This window comes from Barbus barbus (genome assembly GCF_936440315.1).
Source record: "Barbus barbus genome assembly, chromosome: 22".
In the NCBI taxonomy this organism is placed as follows: Eukaryota; Metazoa; Chordata; class Actinopteri; order Cypriniformes; family Cyprinidae; genus Barbus; species Barbus barbus.
Window position 1 is genome coordinate 14,469,817 of NC_136750.1, and position 25,376 is coordinate 14,495,192.

Consider the following 25,376-nt stretch of genomic DNA (forward strand, 5'->3'; position numbering starts at 1 on the left):
TCAGCAGCACTGAAGTTCCTGTACCAGACAGTGATGCAGCTGGTCAGCACACTCTCAATGGTGCCTCTGTAGAATGTGGTGAGGATGGGTGGAGGGAGACTTGCTCTTTTCAGCTGGCGGAGAAAGTGTAGGCGCTGTTGTGCCTTTTTGTAGAGTGACATGGTGTTGGTGGTCCAGGTGAGATCCTCTGTGATGTGCACCCCCAGGAATTTAGTGCTGCTGACTCTCTCCACAGTCGAGCTGTCGATGGTCAGTAGGGGGTGGTCAATGGAGTTTCTCCTGAAGTCCATCACAACCTCCTTTGTCTTCTCCACATTGAGGGACAGATTGTTAGTGCCACACCATTCAGCCAGCTGTGCCACTTCCTCTTTGTAGTGCGTTTCATCGTTGTTGCTGATGAGACCTACCACTGTTGTGTCATCAGCAAACTTGATGATGTGGTTGGAGCTGAACTTGGCAGTGCAGTCGTGGGTCAGCAGTGTGAAGAGCAGCGGGCTGAGCACACAGCCTTGTGGGGCACCTGTGCTCAGCGCTACTAACAGGCGCTCAAGGTCGAGCAGACAGCGGCTTTCAGCTCAGAGCACAGCCGAGCCCAGGACTCTGATAGTGGGTGATGCTATTATCAGAAACATCAGTAGCAGGACTACAACTACATACTGCCTTCCTCAAGCAAATGTCTCTGATGTGAACAAAGAACTTCGGAACATTCTGATGAAGCACAAGACTGCAAATCGAGTCATCATCCATGTGGGGAAGAATGATATTCGGAAGGAGCAGTCAGAACTCCTTAAGAAGGATTTCAGTGAACTCTTTGAAACTCTTTGAAAGTCTTGAAGTTCAGTCGTTCATCAGTGGACCACTCCCAGCAAGGGGAACTAACATGTTCTCACGGTTGCTTGGGCTGAATACATGGCTACAAAGGACCTGCAGTATAAAAGGAGTCAACTTCATCGACAACTTCAATCTTTTCTGGGGCCACAGACAACTGTTTAAACCGGATGGCCTCCACCTAAACAGACTCGGTGCAAGAGTGCTTAAGGACAATATCTATTTCTCCTTCTGTCATCCTTCAGCGGTGTGTGCCAATCTACTCGGCCTGAATGGCACACACACACCTGGACAGAATATGAGTGACCACAGGAATTCATGTCAGCTTCTGAGTCAACATGTGGTTGACACATCCCACAAGGATACTGATAACACCACGCAGCCACAACAAGCACTGCTCATGGACATCCCGGCTGAGCCCTGCCCACAGAGCTCATCACATGCAGACTGTGACGTACTACAACAGCTCCAACAGCTCCAAGACTCAGCACCCAAGGACGACTTTCTGGAAAACAGCATCTCACAGCCACCGGAAACACCAGAGCCAGAGCCCTGCTCACCAGACACACTTTCCCTCTCTCCAGAATCTCCACTTCTAAGCTTCTCACAGAAAATGGAGGAACTGGTGTATGCTGGGACCAAACTCTCCCACTCTTTCGCTGCAAGCCCCCAGATATCAACTAAAAAACGGCGGGCCCCACAACCACCAAAGACTGCAGGCCCAGTTCACCCTCCTCCTCCTGCGAGAGCTCTCCGGCCGCTGCCAAACCGCCAGGGCCCAAACCCCTCTCCATCTGGTGTAGGTGAACCAAAAACAACTGATAACAGCTCTCAGTGATATGTGTCGGGTCCCCGCTATATTAGCCACAACATTCACAAATGTTTACAGAACAAGCGGGAACCCAGTGTGCCTGTAGCCTCCTCTATTTCTGTTTTATCACGCGATAGAAAGTCTAAGGCCTTCTCAAGCCGTACGGCTGACCCATCTAACCTGCGGCCTATAATGCATCAATCTAAGATTGCTGTAGAGACAAAATGTAAATCCATCAAGTTAGCATTTTTAAACATTCGCTCACTTAAAAATAAATCATTTCTGATCAACGATTTAATAACCACAAACAACCTTGATTTTATGTTTCTAAATGAAACATGGTTAGAAGACAGCTGCAGTTCAACAGTCCTCACTGAAACAGCCCCTCCTAACTTAAATTTTATAAGTGTCTGCAGGACTGTTAGGAGAGGTGGAGGTGTAGCTGCTCTGTTTAAAGATGTTTATCAGTGCAAGCAAATGTCATTTGGTCAGTATTCATCTTTTGAATACCTAGGTATTGTGCTGAAAGGTGCTCCACGCACCCTGTTTATCATTATTTACAGGCCTCCAAAATATTCTCCAGCCTTTGTTGATGATTTCACTGAACTGTTATCAATGATTTCCTCAGAGTTTGACTGTTTTGCTATTGCAGGGGATTTTAATATTCACATAGATAATGCAGAAATCAAAACTACAAAAGAAATTATAACTGTTTTAAACACTTTTGACCTGAGTCAGCATGTGCACGGACCCACACACAATCGTGGACACACCTTAGATTTACTCATCAGTAGAGGTCTAAACATCTCATCCATTGTAATCAAGGATGTAGCACTATCTGATCACTTCTGTATTTTCTTTGATATATTGATCTCAGTCACCACTGAATCTAGATCTGTCTCTATCAGAAAGAGATGCATTACCGAGAACACTGGTGCGCTATTTATGGAGGCAATATCATTAACACCAAGCATTTCTGCAGACTCTGTTGATCTTCTCCTTGAGTCATTTAACTCAAAAGTTAAGAATGTTATTGATGATATTGCCCCGATAAAGGTCAGCAAGAAGACGGGGAAACAGAAATCAATTTGGAGAAAATCAACAGCAGTTCAGAGCATGAAAAGACAATGCAGAAAAGCTGAGCGGATGTGGCGGAAGACGAAACTCGAAATCCACTATAGCATCTATAAAGACAGCCTTCATGCTTTCAATGTGGAACTAGCCACAGCTAGACAGACTTTCTTTTCAAACCTTATAAACAGTAACTTAAACAACACTCGCACTCTTTTTGCGACTGTTGAGAGACTGACAAACCCCCCAAGTCAGATTCCCAGTGAAATGCTCTCCGACAGCAAATGCAATGAGTTTGCTTCCTTCTTTTCTGAGAAGATCAATAATATCAGAAAGGAGATTGGCACATCCTCAAGTTATGCAGAGGTCACACAGATTCGACCGAAATTTATAAAAGAAGTGACTATGTGTGTTTTTAAAGAAATTGACAACAAAATTTTGGAAGAAATAGTACAGCACCTTAAATCTTCAACCTGCTATCTTGACACACTTCCCACATCCTTTTTCAAAAATGTGCTTAACTGTTTAGAAGCTGATCTCTTAGAAGTGGTGAACGCCTCACTTCTTTCTGGGACTTTTCCAAACTCCCTTAAAACTGCAGTTATTAAGCCCCTTCTGAAAAAGCGCAATCTTGATAACACCTTGTTGAGCAACTATAGACCCATATCAAATCTTCCTTTCATAGGTAAGATTATTGAAAAGGTAGTTTTTAATCAGCTGAACAACTACTTAAACTCAAATGGATACCTGGACAATTTTCAATCTGGTTTCCGAGCACATCACAGCACAGAGACAGCACTCATTAAGATAATAAATGATATTCGCGTCAATTCTGATTCTGGCAAAATATCAGTGCTGGTACTACTAGATCTTAGTGCTGCGTTTGACACTGTCGATCATAACATACTTCTAGAGAGACTGGAAAACTGGGTCGGGCTTTCTGGGATGGCACTCAAATGGTTCAGGTCATACTTAGAAGGGAGAGGTTATTATGTGAGTATAGGAGAGCATAAGTCTAAGTGGAAGGCCATGACATGTGGAGTCCCACAAGGCTCAATTCTTGCACCGCTCTTGTTTAACCTGTATATGCTCCCACTAAGTCAGATAATGAGGAAGAACCAAATTGCCTATCACAGCTATGCTGATGATACCCAGATTTACCTAGCCTTATCTCCAAATGACTACAGCACCATTGACTCCCTCTGCCAATGCATTGATGAAATTAACAGTTGGATGTGCCAGAACTTTCTTCAGTTAAACAAGGAGAAAACTGAAATCATTGCATTTGGAAAGAAAGATGAAGTTCTCAAGGTGAATGCACACCTTGACTCTAGGGATCAAACAACTAAAAATCAAGTCAGAAATCTTGGAGTGATTCTAGAGACAGACCTTAGTTTCAGTAGTTATGTCAAAGCAGTAACTAAATCAGCATACTATCATCTCAAAAATATTGCAAGAATTAGATGTTTTGTTTCCAATCAAGACTTGGAGAAACTTGTTCATGCCTTTATCACCAGCAGGGTGGATTACTGTAATGGTCTCCTCACCGGCCTTCCCAAGAAGACCATTAGACAACTGCAGCTCATCCAGAACGCTGCTGCCAGGATTCTGACTAGAACCAGAAAATCTGAGCATATCACACCAGTCCTCAGGTCCTTACACTGGCTTCCAGTTACATTTAGGATTGATTTTAAAGTACTTTTACTCGTTTATAAGTCACTCAATGGCCTAGGACCTAAATATATTGCTGATATGCTCACTGAATATAAACCGAACAGACCACTCAGATCATTAGGATCGAGTCAGTTAGAAATACCAAGGGTTCACACAAAACAAGGGGAGTCTGCTTTTAGCTATTATGCCGCCCACAGTTGGAACCAGCTTCCAGAAGAGATCAGATGTGCTAAAACATTAGCCACATTTAAATCAAGACTCAAAACTCATCTGTTTAACTGTGCATTTGTTGAATGAGCACTGTGCTATATGTCCGAACTGACTGCAATAAATTTGAGGTTTAATCATTTTCTTTAAATTTATTTTAAATCATTTTCTATATCATTTTAAAATTCCTTGTTTTTATTATTTTTATTTCCATGTTTTTATTGATTTTAATGTCTATTTCACTTTCTTTTATGTAAAAGCACTTTGAATTACCACTGTGTATGAAATGTGCTATATAAATAAACTTGCCTTGCCTTGCCTTGCCTTGCCTTGGTAGAGCTCGAGGTGTTGTGGCCGACACGGACTGACTGAGGTCTTCCGGTTAGAAAGTCCAGGATCCAATTACAAAGGGACTGTAGTCATTTAGACAGGACACAGGTGATTTTTTTTTGGTACCGGTATGATTGTTGTGGATTTGAGACATGTGGGGACGACTGCCTGGCTCAGCGAGGTGTTGAAGATATCTGTTAGGACATCTGTCAGCTGTGCAGCACAGTCTCTCAGAATATGGCCAGGTATGTTGTCAGGACCCGCAGCCTTGCGTGGGTTAATCCTAGATAGGGTATTGCTTACATCGGCTGGAGATAGACAGAGCACCCGGTCGTTTTTATGACCGTTTTGATTTTTTGATGCCACAGGACAGATTGGCTCTTGCTGTTTTGAGGGCTGCTTTATATCCTGATCTGAATGCTTCATCTCTGGTCTTTAGCAGCCCACGAACCTCTGCTGTCATCCATGGCTTCTGGTTTGCATGCGTGGTGATGGTCTTGGTGACTGTCACATCATCAGTGCACTTTTTGATGTAAGTGAAGTGAAGTGACATACTGCCAAGTATGGTGACCCATACTCAGAATTCGTGCTCTGCATTTAACCCATCCAACGTGCACACACACAGCAGTGAACACACACACACACCGTGAACACACACCCGGAGCAGTGGGCAGCCATTTATGCTGCAGCGCCCAGGGAGCAGTTGGGGGTTCGGTGTCTTGCTCAAGGTCACCTCAGTCGTGGTATTGAGGGTGGAGAGAGCGCTGGACATTCTGTAAGCAGAACTGGACATTCTGAAAGCATTCTCTAATAACACAAACTGTAAGCAGTCACAGTTTCAGTGTACTCATGCAGGTCTGTGTGGTTGTTGTAGGTGGCTGCCTCTTTAAACATGTTCCAGTCTGTGCACTGAAAGCAGTCCTGTAGTGCTGAGGTGGCATTGTCTGGCCATACTGTGTCTGCTTTTGAACCGGTTCGGCGAGTTTGAGAAGTGGTCTATATGCTGGGATTAGCATAACAGTGATGTGGTCCGAGTACCCGAGGTGGGGGCGGGGTACAGCCTTGTAAACGTTCTTTACTGTTGTGTAAACAAAGTCCAGTGTGTTGTTTCCCCTTGTTGCAAAGTTCACATGTTGGTAGAACTTTGGCAAAACTGTCTTTAAGTTTGCATGGTTGAAGTCACCGGCTATGATGAAAAAGCCGTCAAGGTTATTTGTTTGTTGTTCACTGATGGCGCTGTACAGTTCACAAAGCGCGTCTTTAGTATTTGCACACGGGGGGATGTAAACCGTGACGATAACAATGGCCTTGAACTCCCGCGGCAGATAGAACGGTCGACACTTCACAAACATAAACTCCACCAGCGATAAACAGTGTTTTGATAATACCGCAGCATTGTTACACCAGTCTTTGTTGATATACACACACAAGCCACCTCTGCGGGTCTTACCAGATGAATCTCTATCCGCTCGGAAGCTGGTTAGCCCGTGCTGCTGAATGGCAGAGTCCGGGATGTTGTCGTTTAGCCATGTTTTGGTGAAAACAAACACACAACAAGCCCTTGCCTCATGTGTAGATCGACTGAGTTGAATTAAGTCCAGTTTGTTTTCCAGAGAGCGAACGTTTGAGAGCATTAGTGTTGGAAGAGCCGGTCTTGTGGGGTTAGCTCTTAGCCTAGCTCGTATACCTCCGCGCTTACCGTGCTTCCGTCTTCTCTCACACCGCTTGTGACGCTGCCTTGTGCGGGTAGCGTCAGTAGGCGAGGCCGCGGTCTCGAGGTCTGGCTCCAGCAGTAAACAAAGGCCTCGTAGCTTCTCAGTAGCCGCCGGCGAGAGTTGTTGTTTGTGCGCGTTGCCGATATCCAAAAGGCTTTGGCGATCATAGATGTGTTTCGGATTGATTTCCTTGCGCGTTAGCGGTAATTTTACACTATTTGGAGACATAAACTATTAAATACATACACTATTAAAAGACATAAAAGCACCGTCTTTGGGACTCGGAGCAGCCGCTGCGTCTGATCGCGCCGCCATCTTGAGTCGATCGAGGAGTGGCTATGTTTTCTTTTCACAGTTGCAGAATAACATCATGACGACGCAGGAATCTGTTACATCTGCCTTCAGTGTTGGGAAAGTTACTTTTAAAAGTAATGCATTACTTTTGTGTTACTTTCGTCACCTGAGCTGGGCTTGTTTATTTATTTTTAATAACCAAAAAACTAAAAAGTTATATTTTTGGCAACAGTAAAGACCCTTTAAGTGCCTCTGCACCTGCATCTCGCTCCCAACATAGGAAAGGAGAGGTGTCAGTGAATAAATGGGAAAACAATGTGGCTTGCATTACTTGGTAACTCAAAGTAACTAGATAGATAGATAGAGATGCATTACTACTAAATTTACAAGAAAACGTCTGTCTGTCTGTCTGTGTGTCTGTCTGTCTGTGTGTCTGTCTGTCTGTCTGTGTGTCTGTGTGTCTGTGTGTCTGTCTGTCTGTCTGTCTGTCTGTCTGTCAGTGGCAGCTGCTGGTCTTTCAAAGAGGGGCAGCTCATTTTCGGCCTACATCATAAAAATTGTCCATTTATTTATACGTAAATTCTGCCCTACATTCCTTTTCATGAAAATGCTCTGTGACGCTGTCGTACCAACTAGGCGTCTTTTCCAGTGACTTGACCAGTGTCCTCTCAATGGCCAGCAGAGCTAGGCTGCTTAAACGGTCTTGGCCCATTGTGTTACGGGTGTAGGACTTGAACCGCTTTAAACAGGAGAAGCTCCTTTCTACACCTGCAGATGTAGCTCCAATTGTTGCCACTAATGACAACAGTTTGTAAAGAACACTGTCCAGCTCCATGTCTTTAACCCTCTGGGGTCTGAGGGTGTTTTGGGGGCCTGGAGATTTTTTGACATGCCCTGACATTTGTGCTTTTTTCAGTAGCTTATAAATATATAAATAAAAGTCTAATAACACTGTAAACAGCACAAACTGGGCTATAATAATATGTTAGCAGCATTTATGTACTTGATTTTGTTTTTGAGAAAGCAACGTTTATGTGTGGTTAGTGAAAAACTAAAATTTTGAAGTCACTGAAATAAAGCCATAAAAACATACAGAACATTTGTTCACAAGACTTCTGAGAACTGAATCTTGTAGCCTAGAATTTTTGCTTCAAAATAACGTTAAAATCATCTTGTTTATTTGCTCCCAGAAAACAATATATTGATTTAAATTTCCTAAGACACTTTTTGAGTAAAAAGGGTCTATGCGAGAAGGCGTCAACCTTCACATTCACACCTGAGAAGACAAAGGCCCGCATGACGAGCTTCATAATGAGCCATTTAGTCAAGTATGTGACTGAGAGGAAGAGTTACAAGAAGGAATATGAGGACAAAATATTTTTTTTTTTTTGTAGTTTATTAAGTATATATTTAGCTATCACACAAAATAACTTGAGATTCACTTGTGAGTGCAGTTAAACATTTTATTAGGAACAATCAAAACTGTCTTTCAAAGCTGACTTTTTAGCATCATTACTCCAGTCACATGATGCTTCAGGAATCATTCTGTTCTGATTTGCTGCTAAAAAAACTATTCTTATTATTATTATTATTGTTGTCGTTTGTAACATGATACATGTCTTTATCATCACTTGTGTGCTAAATAAAAGTTTTCATTTCTATATATACTGTCTCCAAGCTTTTGAACCTGGCATTTTCATAGTGTATATTGTTTATGTGCTCTGAAGGGGAAAAAACAACAACACATTTTGAAATTCTGGGTTATTTCTCTCAGCAGATCTTCTTCCAGAAACAGAAAGTATCTTGTTTGTTTTCCGCTGACAGCACTAGATATAATGAGTTGAGATGAGAAAACTGGACATTGTGTTGGTTTCATACGGATTACTTTAACATAGAATATTTGTTTTGGACGTGATTTCATTTAAAAGTAGATATTTCAAGCTTTCTATACATGTATTTGTCATGTCTGTGAGGCGAGGTTAAGGAACACCAAGTAATCACACAGCTTTCTCCTGTTATGATGAAAACTGGCAATTTCGCCAATCAAATACCAAGAAATAGGTTGCAGCAGTTTCTTTCGACTACTCTTGCAAAAATCCGCTATGGGACTGAGCTCGAATAGCTTCAATGACTTCTTATAGAACAAAATCGTTGTCAATCAAAAGGAGATGCAGTCTTTCGACAGACCCTCCAATCATCACGCAGAAGCCCGGCGTCCAGCCCCGCCCACTCCTCCATTCACCCCCAGAGACGCTGAGCGTCCGGGGGCGGGACATAATCGCAGCATTTATCCAATGAGCGTCTAGTTTCGAAGCACTGAAAAAAACTGTTCAAAGCAGCCCCATTGAAGTCAATGGACGCTGGGCTTCAACAGGCAAATACACTGATGCTACGGGAATATATGAGAAGGAAATCGAGTCACCTGCTATATGTAGCTGATTCTGAACGAATTTCACGTCTTCGAGATTAACGTGTTCTAATGCATTTTTAATCAATAAAATGTTAACACAATAGTGTTTGACCATGAATGTTTTGATATTATAGGGGAAGCCGAGCTTCCCTTGCCGTCTTAAATAAATCCCCACTGCTATCTATCTGTCTTGGTAAACAACAAAAATGTATTTATATATTATAGATTTTAATATTTCTGCATTGAGTCAGAAACCATTAACTTCCAAACAATGATACAATTCATTTATATCAGGTATGCTGTTAGAGGTTGTAATGGAGAATGCCAGATTGATCTGATTTTCTTCTTTTCACTCAGGCTGTTTGTTGAATGAATTGGAGGTCACACAAACATAAACGCAAACACCATGAACTTCCAGGGCAGCTTTGGCAGCAGGCAGATGTGTGAGTATTTTATTACACCAGCAATGTTTCATTCCAATGTGTAGGCGATGTTTGGTTGGACATAATGCAACAGTAACAATAGTGGTTACATGTCTAAGCATGCTAATATTTTTGGGTGTCTTCAAAATGGTATATATGGTTCTACATAGGTCTGGAGTGGCCTGTTGCATCCTGTTGGGTGTTTACACCATGTTTGTGTGTTTGTTGTAGTTCAGTCCATCAGCGATGAACTGAGCGCATCTTTTGCCACAGCAGATGAGCTTTCACGGGAATTCAGCTCTCTCCTGTCAGAAGCCACTCCTGTTGTGCAGACCACTACTTCAGAGGTACAGAATTAATTATATCATTTAAATTATACCTATTATGCTATTATATAATATAGGGTAAACGTACCCATTAAGCTCACCAAAATCTACATTGAGTCATTTTTAGTTTACAAGATATTGGTTTCAGAACAAGGAGTTATGTTAAAATAAAATATTAATCTCTGACACAAAAATATTTAATTTTATTTTAAATGACAAAAGCATTTCAATTAAGATGTACATCATTAAATGCAAAAAGTCTGGCTGTGCTTACAGTTTTTCTTGATTGCTAAAACACTATAACCAGGCTTTTGAACTAAAACTTCAAAACCATAACGCCATTTTTCAAAAAGCACACACATTTTGCTGAACTATAAACACTATTCCCCTGCTTTAACACGAGTCAGATTTGGTGAACTGTTACTGCAAAATTCTACACACAAATCCCTACATTTCTCAGTGCTTACACCATGTGGCCATTTAGAAAGCACTAGCATTCAATATTGTTTACTCAAGTCTGCACAGTTTGAGCTCAATTAGCACACAATTACCCAAGTGGAAACACTAGGAGTCAAAATGTATCACACACCAATCAGAACCTTCGATGGATAAAGGGCTAAAGTCAGCTTACAGATTTTCTCAGTGGCTTTGGTGCATGTCTCAGATCAGAAATGAAATTCTCAAAACTACTTGTTCAACCTCCACATCATCTAGTCACTTGTGCACATCATCAAAAGTCTCTCATTCTTTTGAACAAGTTGCGATTGCTTTGGTACATTCATGCAATTGATTATGTACATTTGACTGCTGTTTCCTACATTATCAGCTGCTATTGTCATGTTGCTCAAGATGTATTATATAGTTCTCTGTGCTATTGTCTTACCCCTCAAAACCTCAAAAGTCATTAGTTCATCGTATAAGTCATTACGGTAAATGCAAAATGGTTGATCTAGTTGTCATAAACTGTCAAGCATATTTTCTACACATCTCTATTAGACTTTTACTGTAATAAATTTGGCATGAATTCAAGTGAATCTTGACTTTCACTAATGAAGAGAATATAAATCAACCAATGAAGAACCAGTTCTCTGAAATAGGTCAAAGGTGCATGTTTGGGAAGTCGTGAAGTCGTGGGAAAGTCAGGGGAAGTCGTGGCCTAATGGTTAGAGAGTCGGACTCGTAATCCAAAGGTAGCGGGTTCGAGTCTCGGGCCGGCAGGGATTGTAGGTGGGGGGAGTGAATGTGAGTGAATGATCAGGGTCAACAGCCGAGAGGAATGCATGGTGAAAGGGTACACAGGTAAAACAGAGGAAGAGGCAGAAGAGGCCAAGGACAAAGGTGCATATCAGATGAAATTAGGGCCACTATTGTGGACCATGTTGTCAATCATGGCCTTACAATGGCTGAAGTGTGCAGCTAAATATTGGGAGATCAACCATATCCTCAATAATTCAAACATTTCGAAACAGTCTCTTTCAATCAATATCCCACATACAGTAATGTGTAAATTTGTACTTTTGAAACGGATATACATTTACATTTACATTTATTCATTTAGCTGACGCTTTTATCCAAAGCGACTTACAATTGCTATATATGTCAGAGGTCGCACGCCTCTGGAGCAACTAGGGGTTAAGTGTCTTGCTCAGGGACACATTGGTATCTCACAGTGGATTCGAACCCGGGTCTCTCACACCAAAGGCATGTGTCTTATCCACTGCGCCATCACCACATATATGTGCAGCCTTCTGCGTTTCAGTAGGCCTACAGTAACTGTCATTAAACTATTGTCATAGTGTGCCTCAGGTAATACTACACACAGTTTTCTACAGTCATGGTGAAAAAACAACTAAACATTTTGACCAATGTGGCTCACACGATGACAAAAATACTTTATATTTTGGTGGCCTTGGGCAAATTACTGACACGACAACTAGGTTTTGAAGCATGAATGAAATGTTTTGGGTGAGTAACTACATTATGCAGACATGCAATAAAGTTCTGAAGTTCCAACAAACAGTTGTGACATTTGCGCTCACAGTTTAGAGAATGTTAAGACCGTTTCGGAAAATGTGCCAAAGCAATTGAGAAAAACTGTAAATTGAGAAATAAAACATTTGGGAAGTACCACACTTATAACTAATTTTTGTAGTATTGTTTTGAATTGATCTCATCAGTGTGTGAAACTGTTCTGTAGTGTGTGTGTTTTTGACTGTTTGTGTGTCGTGTCTGAGAGCAAAGTTTGGTTTTTCAGCAAGATTGAGTTGTTTTGATTGGAGAGCTTCATTTTGTCCTGAATATAGGAAGTTTGGGGAATTGAGTTAGAAGTTATGGATTCGTGTTTACTGTTTTGAGAATACGAGACATAGTTTCAAGAAATGTGTTTAAGCAATCGAGAAAAACTGTAATGGGTACATTGTTGTACCCTTTAAGCACACCCCTGATCCTATTAAGCTCACATCATGTTTTATTAAAAATTCTTGTTTATTTTAAACAACCTTTTTAAAGAATTGAAAGAATGTTTTATTTGAAGGTACAAAATCAATCACAAAAAAACAGAACACTAAAATCATGCAAAAAGGCATTAAAAGTTATATATTCACAGTGAAGTGTCATTTAAGCACATTGCAACATCTAGACTAGTTCACGTTCAGCTAAGTAACACATATTCAAAAATCAAACAAACTATTTACAAAGTCAGTAAGTTTATGAAATCTAGTGTTTTAAAAATCGGTTTAAATTTGAAAAGTCATGTTGTGTATTCCAGCCTTTAGTTGCTTTTTTCCTGGACAGATGGCTCCTTCTTTGAATGGACTACATGCCTCTTTCATCTTTTGGCATAAACTGTAGTTATGTCTAGATTTTGTCATTTTAAAGCTGTGAAAATATTATAATTAAAATAAAATAATTTTATAAAGATTAACTTATAGTGACAACCATCAGTTAATATTTAAAGTCTGTTTATGAAGTATTTCGATAGACGTTCAATGTGGAAGAGCTTAAAGAGAGCACACTGAGCTTAATGGGAGCAGCAACAATTTTCAATACATTTCATGCAATATTTATTAAAATGACAAGATAATCTAGGTCATGTATTAAGTTAATACATATTTGATAATGAACAAGTATTATTATCAATATCTATGAAATTATACTTTTTTTTTATTGATCTCATTTTCATAGTAGTGCACCCTTTAAGCTCACCTTAAAATAATATGAAATCTTTAAAAAACAACAGCAGTGTAAAAACACAGACCAGCAATAAACTGTACATTTATAATATTATGGATGTAAAGGTAGAAGCCAGTAATGCCTGTGAAGTAATATATTAGCGTAGCATCTACCAGCCCATGTTTTCTGGGTTGGTAGATGCACCGGGGACCTGATTATAGCACAAGATTTTCATGATATGTCACCTTTAAATAATGTCAAACAATCCTGCAGAGTTTCCATCTACATTGCAGTTTTAGATGGTGCAGATGTGGCTATATTGTTTTAGTGTATCTGCACACTGAAATCATGTATGAATGTTTCCCTGGGTATTTTTGTTGTAGAGTTCTGGCCCCAAACCCCAGAGCAGCAGCAATGACAACAGCAGTTTGTACAGCGCAAACAAGAATAGAAATGAGAGCATCGGTACAAACTTCTCGTTTTCCCAGAGCTCCATGAGCAGCCTGAGCTCAGACTCCGGCATCAGCAGGAAGGAATCCAACCTGGACCTTCCTCCTGCAGTCACAAATCGATCTTCATCTCCTGCACCTCACCTAGACAGTATGAAATTCAAGCCTTCATCTCCTAGTCCTTTAACCCAGCAGCATTCCTCAAACCGTAAAGACAGCTCGGATTCACGATATTCCTTTGACCACATGACTCCCTCTAATATGTCTCCAAATGCAATAAGACGAATGCCAGAGATGCCGCTGAGGCCTCAAGATCGAAGCACAAGAGGATCGTTGAGCTATGGGGAGCTATCCAACTCTACCTATGAAAACAAAAGTCCTCGCAGCTCGCTGCACCCCTCAGCGAGCCTTTTCTCTTCGATTCCTAGATCTCCAAGGTTGGATCGAGCACCTTCTACTCGGCCTTTTAGTCAACCAGCAGCCAGTACGCTACCACGCAACTTCCATCTATTCAAAAACTTCGGTAATTGGGATTTAAGTGTATTCAAATGCATAAAAATATACACTCTTAAAAATAAAAGTTATCTATGGTTCCATGAAGAACCTTTTCCATCCATAAAACGTTTCTATTGCACATTGTACTTTAAATTTCCCTCACATTTGAAAAAGTTGAAGTTGTGTGTTTGCTATAATGAAATTCAGTTTGTTTCTTTATTAAACAATGTAGAGCCTCTCAGATTTGTTAATCATTTGTTTCTTCATTGCTGCTTCTATCTTCTTTCAGAGGAAGGAATGCAGTGGCAGAATAACTCCCGTAAGTGGAATGAGAGCTTGAATGCATCATATGAAAGAAAGCCTCGCCACACCTATGACAGTAAGTTGCACACTTTTCATGTTTATTTGATAGCAACATTAAAAGACCAAAGCATTTTAAACTCACGTTGGATTGCATGAATTTGCATTACTCATTACTAAAGCTGGAGGCAACAATTAAACGAGGCAGTTTCTGTTCATTCAAATATTTTCATTGAAATTGAGTGCCTTTTTATTTTATATCGATATCAGAATAAAAAATGATAAAGAAAAACATTTATTAAACGAAACTTCAGTGTAACAGACTTTACTTTTCTGCTACATGACAGAATTCTTAACTTGCTTAATTTTACAAAAATGCTAAGTGTATATACTAAAAAAGTAAAAGGTTAAAAAACTATTGAAAATATTTGAAATAGTTAGTGCAAAACAAATCTAAATAAACATAAAACATGATCAATTCTCTACAGTCTATGCCTCCGTCACTTAGCATTGCTTCTTTGTAGCAAACTAATTAAAGCCTTCATAATATACACATAATTCATATGACTTCAGTGCTCTAAAAGTTTACAATATTATAATTAATATACTAAAAGTTAACAAACATGATTTATTTTTCTCTAGAGTGCTCTACACAATCTTTAAACTTTTATTATTTTATAATTTCTTTTATAATTATAAAAAAAAAAAATCCAAGATAGTATTCAAATCTCCATTATTAACCATTTTAACCATACATCATTATGAATCATGTATCACCATGTGCTTGCAATGTGAAGACAATGTGTCTGTTACCACAAGGTAACATCATGCAATAGAGGATTGACTGTAAGCACAAACCAGCATCTGTAGTCTAGTCATTCTCTCAATGTGAATTATTTCTTAATCACATGATTTCCTATTTTTGTTGTAGAGAATGAATTGATCAGACCAAACAGCAACTGGAGAGAATCAAACCAGGACGCACCTCCTGCCGCTAAGAAGGTATGCAGACTTTGTCTTGTGTGTGAACATGTTTGTAGGTGTATGTGCATTTGCTCAGGGCACTATGTCATTGTTGAATTAACTGAACAAATCAACTCGGGATCTGAGCCAAAGGTGATTAAGAACAAATATGTTGACATTTTATTTTTATTTTTTCTCTCTCACCTGTCTTTTCATTTACTTTTACATTTTTCTTCTTAGTTCCTTTACAGTGGTTTGTTGCCAGCTTGTTAACCACTCTGACTGGTTGAACCAATAGGAAAAAAAACCTCATGTTTGTATATAATTATGTTTTAAGAAACATAGAAACAAGTGTAGACTATTCCCATATGAAACAGGCAACAGCTGCTGTCACATTTTCTTACAAGCCTGTTACTTACTATCTTGCACTCTCCTGTTAAAGCTGGAATGGAATACAAATATAAAAAAGGTGATTATGATCTCACAATTCTGAGTTTATAACTCAAAATGTAATTTTTTCCTTGCAATTTTGTGGAAAAAAAAATAGCAGAAGTGTGAGCAACTTCAAAATTGAGAAAGAAATGTCAGAAGTTTGAGTCAAAATCACAAGATATAAATTTTGAATTTTGAGGGGAAAAAAGTCAGAATTGCAGATCGTAATTACGAAAATTATTTTTTATTCTGTGGCAGAAATGTGACCCTGGACCACAAAACCAGCCCTAAGTTGCTGGGGTATTTTGTAGCAATAGCCAACAATACATTGTTTTGGTCAAAATTATCCATTTTTCTTTTATGCCAAAAATCATTAGTATATTAAGTAAATATCGTGTTCTCAGATTTTGAGTTAGATCTCAGTCAAATATTGTCCTATGCTAACAAGCCATACATCAGTGAAACGCTTATTTAGTCAGCTTTCAGATGATGTATAAATCTTCACAAAATTGACCCTTATGACTTAGGACTGGTTTTGTGGTCCAGGGTCACAAATCAGCTTTAAGTTATCACTTAAAAAAAATATCAGACAAAATATGTGTCGTTCTCTAATTCTCATAGCTTCTTTCTCTGTCTCTTTCATCAGCATACTGTGTCCTGTTCGCTCCCATCATCTCACAGCTCGCTCCCGAGGAACATTCGTATCTCAGTGCCCCCTGAACACGCCTCAAGCACCAGCTCACCTTACATCCCTCAACAAATCATTACCCATATGTCCAGTCCACCTGCAAGGTCTGGAGTCCAAAAGGAGAAGTCGATCCCACTTTCTGTCATCTTTAGTCTCCAACACCCCGACTATGCCAAGGGTGTCAGCAGAAATGCCCCTGGGCCAATGGGAGAGCACAAGCAAAAGATCTTTCACCAGCCTCTTTCCCGGCTCCGAGAGTTTCAGACACCTCTAAATCAGACACCTCAACCTCAGCAACCTCAAAGACAACCTCCCTACTATAGAGAAGGTACCTTCACTCAGAAGCCATGAGTGGGCCGACAGACACTCGTATACGAGTCACTGACTTGGCACACATTTTTTTGTCTGCATCTGTTAATGTATTCAAAAATACATTAACAAATGCAGTTCATATGTACAGTGACTTGAAACAACATGTCATGAGTGCTTTTATTTTTTTAAATAAAATTAATTTCAATTTTCTGAGGGGACACAGTAAAATCAATTTAAAAACTCATTAAAGGAATCTTCAAATTAATTATTTAAATTAAACATCATGTAGTCTTGTATTATTATTTCTGTTTATTAACATTCAAAATTCATTAAATAAATATTTAATATGTATTTAGTGTTGTATATTTATTCATATTTGAACTGTCTGCCAAATCACAATCATGTGGTTCAACCAACATGCATAGAAATATAAAAATAAATCAGGAAATTATATCATAGTGGATCCCTGCAGACCCTCATGACTGTGTCAAGGTCAGTAAGTCTATTAAAATATCAGATAATTTAATTGTTACATTTTATGTCCAAGTTTAGTTTCAAAATGTTGTGCAACTCCCCCAAAACATAATCTTTTTAAATTAATCATTTGTTTTTAAAACCATTAATACAAAGATCACATTTCAAAGAACTTGGCTCATACTGTATAGCGAAAATATGTATGTGTTTGCGAAATTATTAAAAAATATATGGTTTTTGTTTGTTTCTTATAACCAGTACTTTACCCTGGAGATGTTGATGCTGAGCTTGAGAGACAGGACAAAACAGAAGGCCCTGTGTACTTGACTGACCAAGGCATGAAAGCAGAAGAAGAGGGTAAAGTGGAGGATACAGAGATGCTTCCTCGCCCTCTCAGCCCCACACGTCTGCAGCCCGTGGTGGCCCCACAGGCGGACTTGGACACTGACGAAGTAATGCGTATCCGGGCCGAGTTCCCCAGGGCCCTGAAGAAACGTGGCTCAGTCGAAATTCCTCAGATCATTTCGCACCAACATTACAAGCATATGATCAATAAACTGTTTCGCAGGAAGACGATCCGTGCCAAAGGAGAACCAACTGCTGAAAGTAGCAGCTCTTCAGATGGAGAAGACACTTCCAAATCTGCTGTAGCTATAGTTCCAGTACCAATTACAGAGATACAGGTGTCTTCTGACCAGAAGGTTAGGGGCAGACAGATTACACCGATACAGTAGAGACCAGTGACCGTTAAGAGGATATTTGATTTGAATCTGTCTTCTCTTTCAGGGTATTCATTCTATCTTACGGAAGGGCAGCAAAACCGGTAAATCCTCCAGCCGTACGGCTTACCTGAGCCCACTGGTGCTGTTGTTGGATGGGTCTTTAGTAGGAGAGTTAGAAACTGTGCAGAGGGCTGTGCAGGAGGTATGTCCCACTGCTTTGGTACCTTGCACTATGATAGCTTAGAGGTGATGGCAAATTGCATCAGAACTGTCTAGGGTTACTTTCAGTCTGAGGTAAATGCACACAACATAATCCACTAAAAAAACAGACACCACACAACTGAATAGAGTGAAACACAGGGTAGGGGTGTGTCAGTATATACCACTATTGACGATAACTATATATATATATATATATATATATATATATATATATATATATTGTGGCGGGAGGAGCAAACGACAGACACAGTGGGCGCCTCGGAGAGGTTTTTATTAAACAAAATATTAAAAATAAAGTGTCCAAAGGGGGAAAAGTGTCCAAAATAAACAGGGATCTGGTGTCCTCGTCGTGCTGCGGGGCTAGTGAAGGAGGGCAGTGTTCAGAAGGGAAGGGTCCAGGGAAGGGGCGGAGTCCGGTGGCCGCACGCGCTCCCCTCCTGGTCCGGGGCGCGAGGGGCGGCGGCTTCATCCTCAGCTGGCCGCGGCACTTCTGGGGGACTCTACGGCCCGGCCTCCTGGCCCGTCGGCCGTATCACGAGTGCGGCGTCATCTGGACTGCGGGTCCGGCGGCCCGCGTCTCTGGCGGCGGCAGGAGATCCCTCAACGCTCCCTTCCTGGACCCACGAGGACACCAGCGTGCATGCTCGGGGGAAGAGACCGGTCTCCCGAGGAGAGGCGCGCTCGGCATTTAACGGCGGCGGTGATGAGGCTCTATTCACATCAGGTGCGCCTCATCACACGCCGCCAGCCCTGGCTGTTTCAGCGCCCCTCCTCTCTCACACACCCACTCCCGTCGGGAGCCTGGTGAAGGGCGGCGAATACGGGACGGGGTGGTGATGATAGAAAGGGGTGAGGCAGCCGACTCGTCACAATATATATATATATACAGTGCCCTCTAAAAGTATTGGAACAGTAAGGCCAATTCCTTTATTTTTGCTGTAGACTGAAAACATTTGGGTTTGACATCAAAATATGAATTTGAGATGAGAGATTAACATTTCAGCTTTTATTTACAGGTATTTTCATCTGGATCTGATACACAACTTAGAAGATAGCACCTTTTGTTTGAACCCACCCATTTATCATGTTACCAAAAGTATTGGAACAGATAGAATTAACACATATTAAAGTGAAAAAGACTTAATATTTAGTTGCAAATCCTTTGCTTTCGATAACTGCATCAAGCCTGTGACCCATTGACATCACCGAACTTTTGCATTCTTCTTTTGTGATGCTTTTCCAGGCTTTCACCACAGACTCTTTCAGTTTTGGGGGGTTACTCCCTTCAGTCTCTTCTTTAGCAGGTAAAATGCATACTCTACAGGGTTTAAGTGTGGAGATTGACTTGGCCAGTCTAAAACCTTCCACTTCTTGCCCCTGATGAACTCCTTTGTTGTTTTGGCACTATGTTTTGGGTCATTATCTTGCTGCATGATGAAGGATCTCCCAATCAGTTTAGAGCATCTTTCTGTAAATTATCAGACACAATATTTCTGTAGACTTCTGAGTTAATTTTGCTGCTGCCATCATGTGTTACATCATTAATGAAGATTAATGAGCCTGTACCAGAAGAAGAAATGAAAGCCCAAGCCATTACATTACTTGTGTAATGTGTACTATAATGTACACCTGTGTACACTGTGTTTCAGATGAGCTTGTATGTTTGGGATCATGAGCATATCCTTTCTTTCTCCAAACTTTAGCCTTTCCATCACTTTGGTCCATAAAATCAGTCCATAAAACCTTGTCCCAGAATGTTTGAGGCTCGTCTCCTATTCTTCTTGCTAATTAGCGGTTTCCATCTTCTGGTGTAGCCTCTGTACTTTTGTTCATGAAGTCTTCTGCGAACAGTAGATTGTGATACCTTCACTCCTGCCCTCTGGAGGTTGTTGCTGATGTCACTAACAGTTCTTTTAGGGTCTTTCTTTACAGCTGTCACAATGTTTCCGTCATCAACTGCAGATGTTTTCCTTGATCTACCCGTTTGAGGTGTGTTACTTAGTACACCAGTGGTTTCTTTCTTCCTCAGGAGATTCCAAATGGTTGTACTTGCTATTGCCAGTGTTTGTGCAATGGTTTGATTGATTTTTCATCTTCTCTCGGCTTCACAATTGCTCGTTTTTCACCCATAGACACCTCTCTGGTTTTCATGTTGGTTACACGTCTAACTAACTATAAATGCAGTCTGCACGGATCTGGAACTGAGTTAAGACATTCAGTGCTATTTATTGTTTGAATAATTAATTAATAGGACACACCAGGGCAACAAAACACACCTGTCAGTCACATGTTCCAATACTTTTGGTAACATGAAAAATGGGTGGGTTCAAACAAAAGGTGCTATCTTCTAAATTGTGTATCAGATCCAGATGAAAATACCTGTAAATAAAAGCTGAAATGTTAATCTGTCATCTCATATTCATCTTTTGATGTCAACCCCAAATATATATATATATAGATATATAAAAGTGAAAATGAAATACTATGATATTATTGCACATAAAATACTACTGTAAATAATAAAGCACCAGTAGCTGGTTGACACTCCAACATGGTGCGTAGGAATTTTGCATCATAATGCTGGTTGCCATCTGTCAAAAAACAGAAAAAATACCCCACCCCCACCCAAAAAAAAAAAATGTATGTAGATATCACAATAATATTGTTATTGTGAATTCTCTTGACCACGATAATTGTGTAATAAAAATCTAATATTATGACGGACCAAGTCTTAATGTATTTTGCTTTTACTTTTGAATAAATCTTTTAAAAATGATTTAAACAAATGACAAATAAAAAATAGCAGTGAATTAGCTAGCTACAAATTCTTTTAAAATGAAATAAAATAAAAATTTGAGGTTACTTAGAAATGACTACTTGTGTGCACTAAAATGGGAACAAAAACTGATTTTGTGATGTTTATAAAAATGTTCTGAGGCCTTTCTAACTAGAAACGAAAAATCTATAATAATAATAATAATGATAATAAAATAATAATAATACTTAAGCACAGATAAAATCTAAATCTAAAATAATTTAAATTATAATAAATATGAAAATAATAATAATAAAAAAAATTGCATATATAAAATGCTTAAAAAATACATAAAATGTGTATTGAAAACCAAAATACAAATAAATAAAAAATAGGGACATTTTCAAAATTTTAAGTCTTTCACGTAGTTAAAATGCAAAATGCATCCTACTTGTTAATGTTTCACAATGTTAAATAATTCTTCAGTTTGTCATTTTAAGATTGCACTTGTGTGTCCCTGTATAGGTGAGTGACCCAAGCCAGGCTAACGATGAAGGCATCACAGCCCTTCACAATGCCATCTGTGGTGGACACATCTCAGTGGTGGAGTTCCTCGTGCAGATAGGGGCTAACGTTAGTGCTCCAGACAGCCACGGCTGGTGAGATGATCTATTTAACAAGCCTAAATTCTTATGTATTATGTATACGTGTACAGTACATATTCACTTTCGTCTCACTGCCAGGACGCCCTTGCATTGTGCTGCATCCTGTAATAACTGGCAAATGTGTCGCTTTCTGGTGTGGAACGGAGCAGCGGTGATGGCCGTGACAGACAGCGATGGGGCCACAGCAGCGCAGAAGTGTGACCCCTACGCCCCGGGCTTCGAGGAGTGTGATAGCTTTCTGAGAGGTGAGGATGATATCATGAGAAAAATGAAAACTTGTGTACTCCGGTAAACCACATGGCGCAACAAGTTTTTACAGGCAAACACCTACATGTGTGTTAACTCCCAGCGTTATACTTGGCATGTCACAATGAGCTGTACATTCCTGAGTTAATAGTATCATCGTCTCATATGGGTTGGAAACAACTGTCAGTACTAAGTCAACTAATTCATAAACTATTGGGTGGAGATGACATGTGATACACCCTTATTAACTCATAAACAATGAGTAATTTGAGCACAGTGCTGTACTGTATGAAGTAGTTTAAATTCCTTTAGCCACCACTAAGCGTGTGTTTTTGTTTAGGTGTGGAGGAAGCGATGGGTGTACAGAACAGTGGGGTGGTGTACGCTCTGTGGGGATATCCTGCCCAGGCTTCAGACGAACTAAGCTTTAGAGAAGGAGACATGGTGACCATCCTGCAGAAGCCTGAAGGGGTGGACTGGTGGTTGGCTTCACTGTGTGGCAGGGAGGGCTTCGTACCAAACAACTACTTCGGGGTAAGAAGCACTCATTTACAAGAAAAATAGTGGTCAGCTAGAGGTCAAGGGGTCAACATTCCAAAAGAGTGTCTTGGCAAACTTCCAAAAGGGGGGGATAGGATGACAAGAAATTATTAAATTAAATATGTATTGTAACGTAAATGGTTAGTTCACCCAAAAATGAAAATTCCGTCATTAATTTCTCGCCCTCATGTCGTTCCAAACCCATAAGACCTTCGTTCATCTCCTGAATTCAAATTAAGATATTTTTAATTTAAACTCTAAACACACAAAATCAAGATTGACTGAAATCATATGTTTTTTCCCCAAGCTGTTATTTTCTTCTTTTCTTTCCCTACATATGGGTTGTTTCTATAAAGTTTTAATTAAAGAAAATACCGAATCAAAGTCTTGGAGCTTCTGGATCACAAAATGAATTGTGGTTGAATAATTCCCAGATCATTGTAGTAAAAAGATTTAAAAACCAGCATTGTTTTCATGATTACAACAGAAATATTTGAGCCAATATAGAGGGCCTTCGTATAATTTTTGTTGGAAAATCAGGGGCCTTTAAGTAAAAAAAAAAAAAAAAAAGTTTGAGAACCACTGGTCTAGGGGTACATACACACTTAAAGTTGTTCTGCAAAATTTTGCAGGTGACAGAGTCATTTATTTGGGAATCCAGTCGACTGAGAATTTAACATGAAAACATTTCCTATGCAGATTTGTCACCTAAAATACAAAACGTGCTGGTGCCTTCCACTGCAGTGTTTAAAATGCCGTTCGACTGGTGAAGTGTCACAATCCTTTGTCTTTCATACGTTCCCTTAATTTTTACTTGGTTAATACAAGGTCATTTATGTCCTAATAGTCATACTATTACAAGCATGCAGTGGACAGTGAGGTTTGGCAGGTCTTCAATTAACCTCATTCTTCTTGTTCTCTCTCATGCAGCTTTTTCCAAAAGTGCGGCCTTAATCACTCTGCTGAGCGCATCCACGAGCATACAAAACAACAGCGATCAATGCATCTGAATCATGCAGGCCAAGTCTGTTTGTTTCACATGTGTGTTTGAATATGTGAGGTTTTGTTCTCTTTAGTGAGTTTTTTGTGTTTAATGAACAGCTATGATGGGATTTTAAATATGCACACTGTACAACTTTTCTCTATAGACCACCATGACAAAGTCGCTTCACTGGGAATAGTGGTTATGCAGGTTTACATAGACTTAGACAATAGAAAAATTGTCATTAAAAACAGCTTGTAAAGCTAAGCATTCTACCTATTTTATTTGAGGATTCAGTTTCATTGTATGAACAAACTGAACTGGATTTGATGCATAAATGCATAGTCTCGTAATTTATTTGTTCGGAAAGGGTCATTCTTTGTCTTGACTGATTTTTTCAGCACTGAGCAGGAAGAAAATTCGTCAGTCTGTCAGTATTGTTTTTGTTTATGCATACTTTTCATGTTAGTGTATCAGTTGTTAATCACTAATGTTTCATAGATACAAAAATGTTTTCTTAGAAATGTATTTGAATAACTGGTGTCCTAGCTCAGCTTTGGATAATTTACAGTATTCCAAACTAAAACGTTAGCCTTTATGTAACTTTTAAACTAGTTTTTCCTGTCTATTTTCATAGTGATCTTTATGTAGTATGAAATATGAGCGAAAGTTTTCTTCTCGAAACAATGTACTCTCCATGTGGGTTGTATATGAAATATTTGCTTTGATGTGAGGGAAGTTTGTTTTCGAGGTGTGTGAGTGTTTCTTTTATTTGCCTTGTTGAATCCACTGACTGTGACTGTTATGAAGACAATGACAAATTGTTACTCTCTGTAATACTCTCTGCACAAAAGGAAACTAAATAAATACTCATTGTAGATTTGCGGTTTGTTAGGACATGCATAATAACTGTTAATAAAGCTCACAGGATTATGTGTTTATTTGATTTGAGCAATGATTTTTGTGCATCAAAGCCACCAGCAGAGGGCAAAGCTAAGTCAATCTTGATATCACTATAAATACATTTTTACCTCTAGAGGTCACTGTAGTAGTATTTTTATTTATTCGTGGAAACGTCAGTTGCGAGGACTGCATATGATATATGAGCTTAATTTTCCTCACCCCCTTGGTCAGGTATAAATCCATTATTATGTTTTCTGTATTTTGATTAATGAGTTTTAAACATTCTATAGAGATGGGGAAAATATGATATATGATTTGAAGCATATTTAATTAATGATCTAGCATTATTATATTTACTTTAGTTTAATTAAGGCCAAACAAGCTAGTAATTAATCTTGTTAATTAAGTTCCAGAGGATTCTTTTGATCAGCCTACTATCAGATAGCCTCTTTCATTCCACCACACTCAAAAGATGTATGCTTACTTTAATGAACGAATTTCATATACTCATGCAAATATAATTCTGGGCATAGCCCAACATAATTAAAGCCACCAGCTACACTGCAAGAGCTGGAGCGTCCAACAAAGTTTTTCATTTTCTGTTTGCTTGTAATATCTTTATGCTTGTGGTTAGATTACATAAGCCTCGAGGGGCTTTTATTCTCCCGAATACAGTGTTCTGAGAGCCATAAGTAAACATCACTGAAAGATCTGTAACCTATTGTATAACAAAGGCACATATCAGCGCATTGTGAAAAAAACACTGTTGTTAAGTGTAAAAAGTATACATTTTTATTGTTTAAATAATTTTATATCAAATAGATCAACGCTCTTCATCAGTGTTAATTTTGGCAGGCATTTTTGTTTTAGTCTTAGTCTTTATCTTGAGACGAAAATGGTTAATAGTCTTAGTCACATTTTAGTCATTTGAGTCTTTCATAGTTTTAGTCGATGAAAACATTGCATTTT

At 39.4% G+C, this 25,376-nt stretch overlaps 1 protein-coding gene across 2 annotated transcripts in view; it reads left to right on the forward strand.

Moving 5' to 3' along the window:
• The window catches only part of LOC306888509 (uncharacterized protein), a 36,731-nt gene extending 12,192 nt beyond the window's left edge, over positions 1–24,539 (forward strand). The window contains exons 2-13 of one of the 2 annotated variants that reach the window (XM_079446860.1): positions 9,698–9,783; positions 9,994–10,109; positions 13,643–14,231; positions 14,493–14,582; positions 15,435–15,505; positions 16,545–16,914; positions 17,631–18,073; positions 18,159–18,296; positions 21,597–21,730; positions 21,815–21,981; positions 22,323–22,516; positions 23,453–24,449. In XM_079446860.1, coding sequence (XP_079302986.1) covers positions 9,747–9,783; positions 9,994–10,109; positions 13,643–14,231; positions 14,493–14,582; positions 15,435–15,505; positions 16,545–16,914; positions 17,631–18,073; positions 18,159–18,296; positions 21,597–21,730; positions 21,815–21,981; positions 22,323–22,516; positions 23,453–23,476 — 2,373 coding nt within the window. In that variant the 5' untranslated portion in view covers positions 9,698–9,746 and the 3' untranslated portion in view covers positions 23,477–24,449. Of the gene's footprint in view, positions 1–9,697; positions 9,784–9,993; positions 10,110–13,642; positions 14,232–14,492; positions 14,583–15,434; positions 15,506–16,544; positions 16,915–17,630; positions 18,074–18,158; positions 18,297–21,596; positions 21,731–21,814; positions 21,982–22,322; positions 22,517–23,452 lie in introns of both variants that reach the window. The other variant, XM_079446859.1, reaches the window with a different exon arrangement.
• The last annotated feature ends 837 nt before the right edge of the window (positions 24,540–25,376 follow it).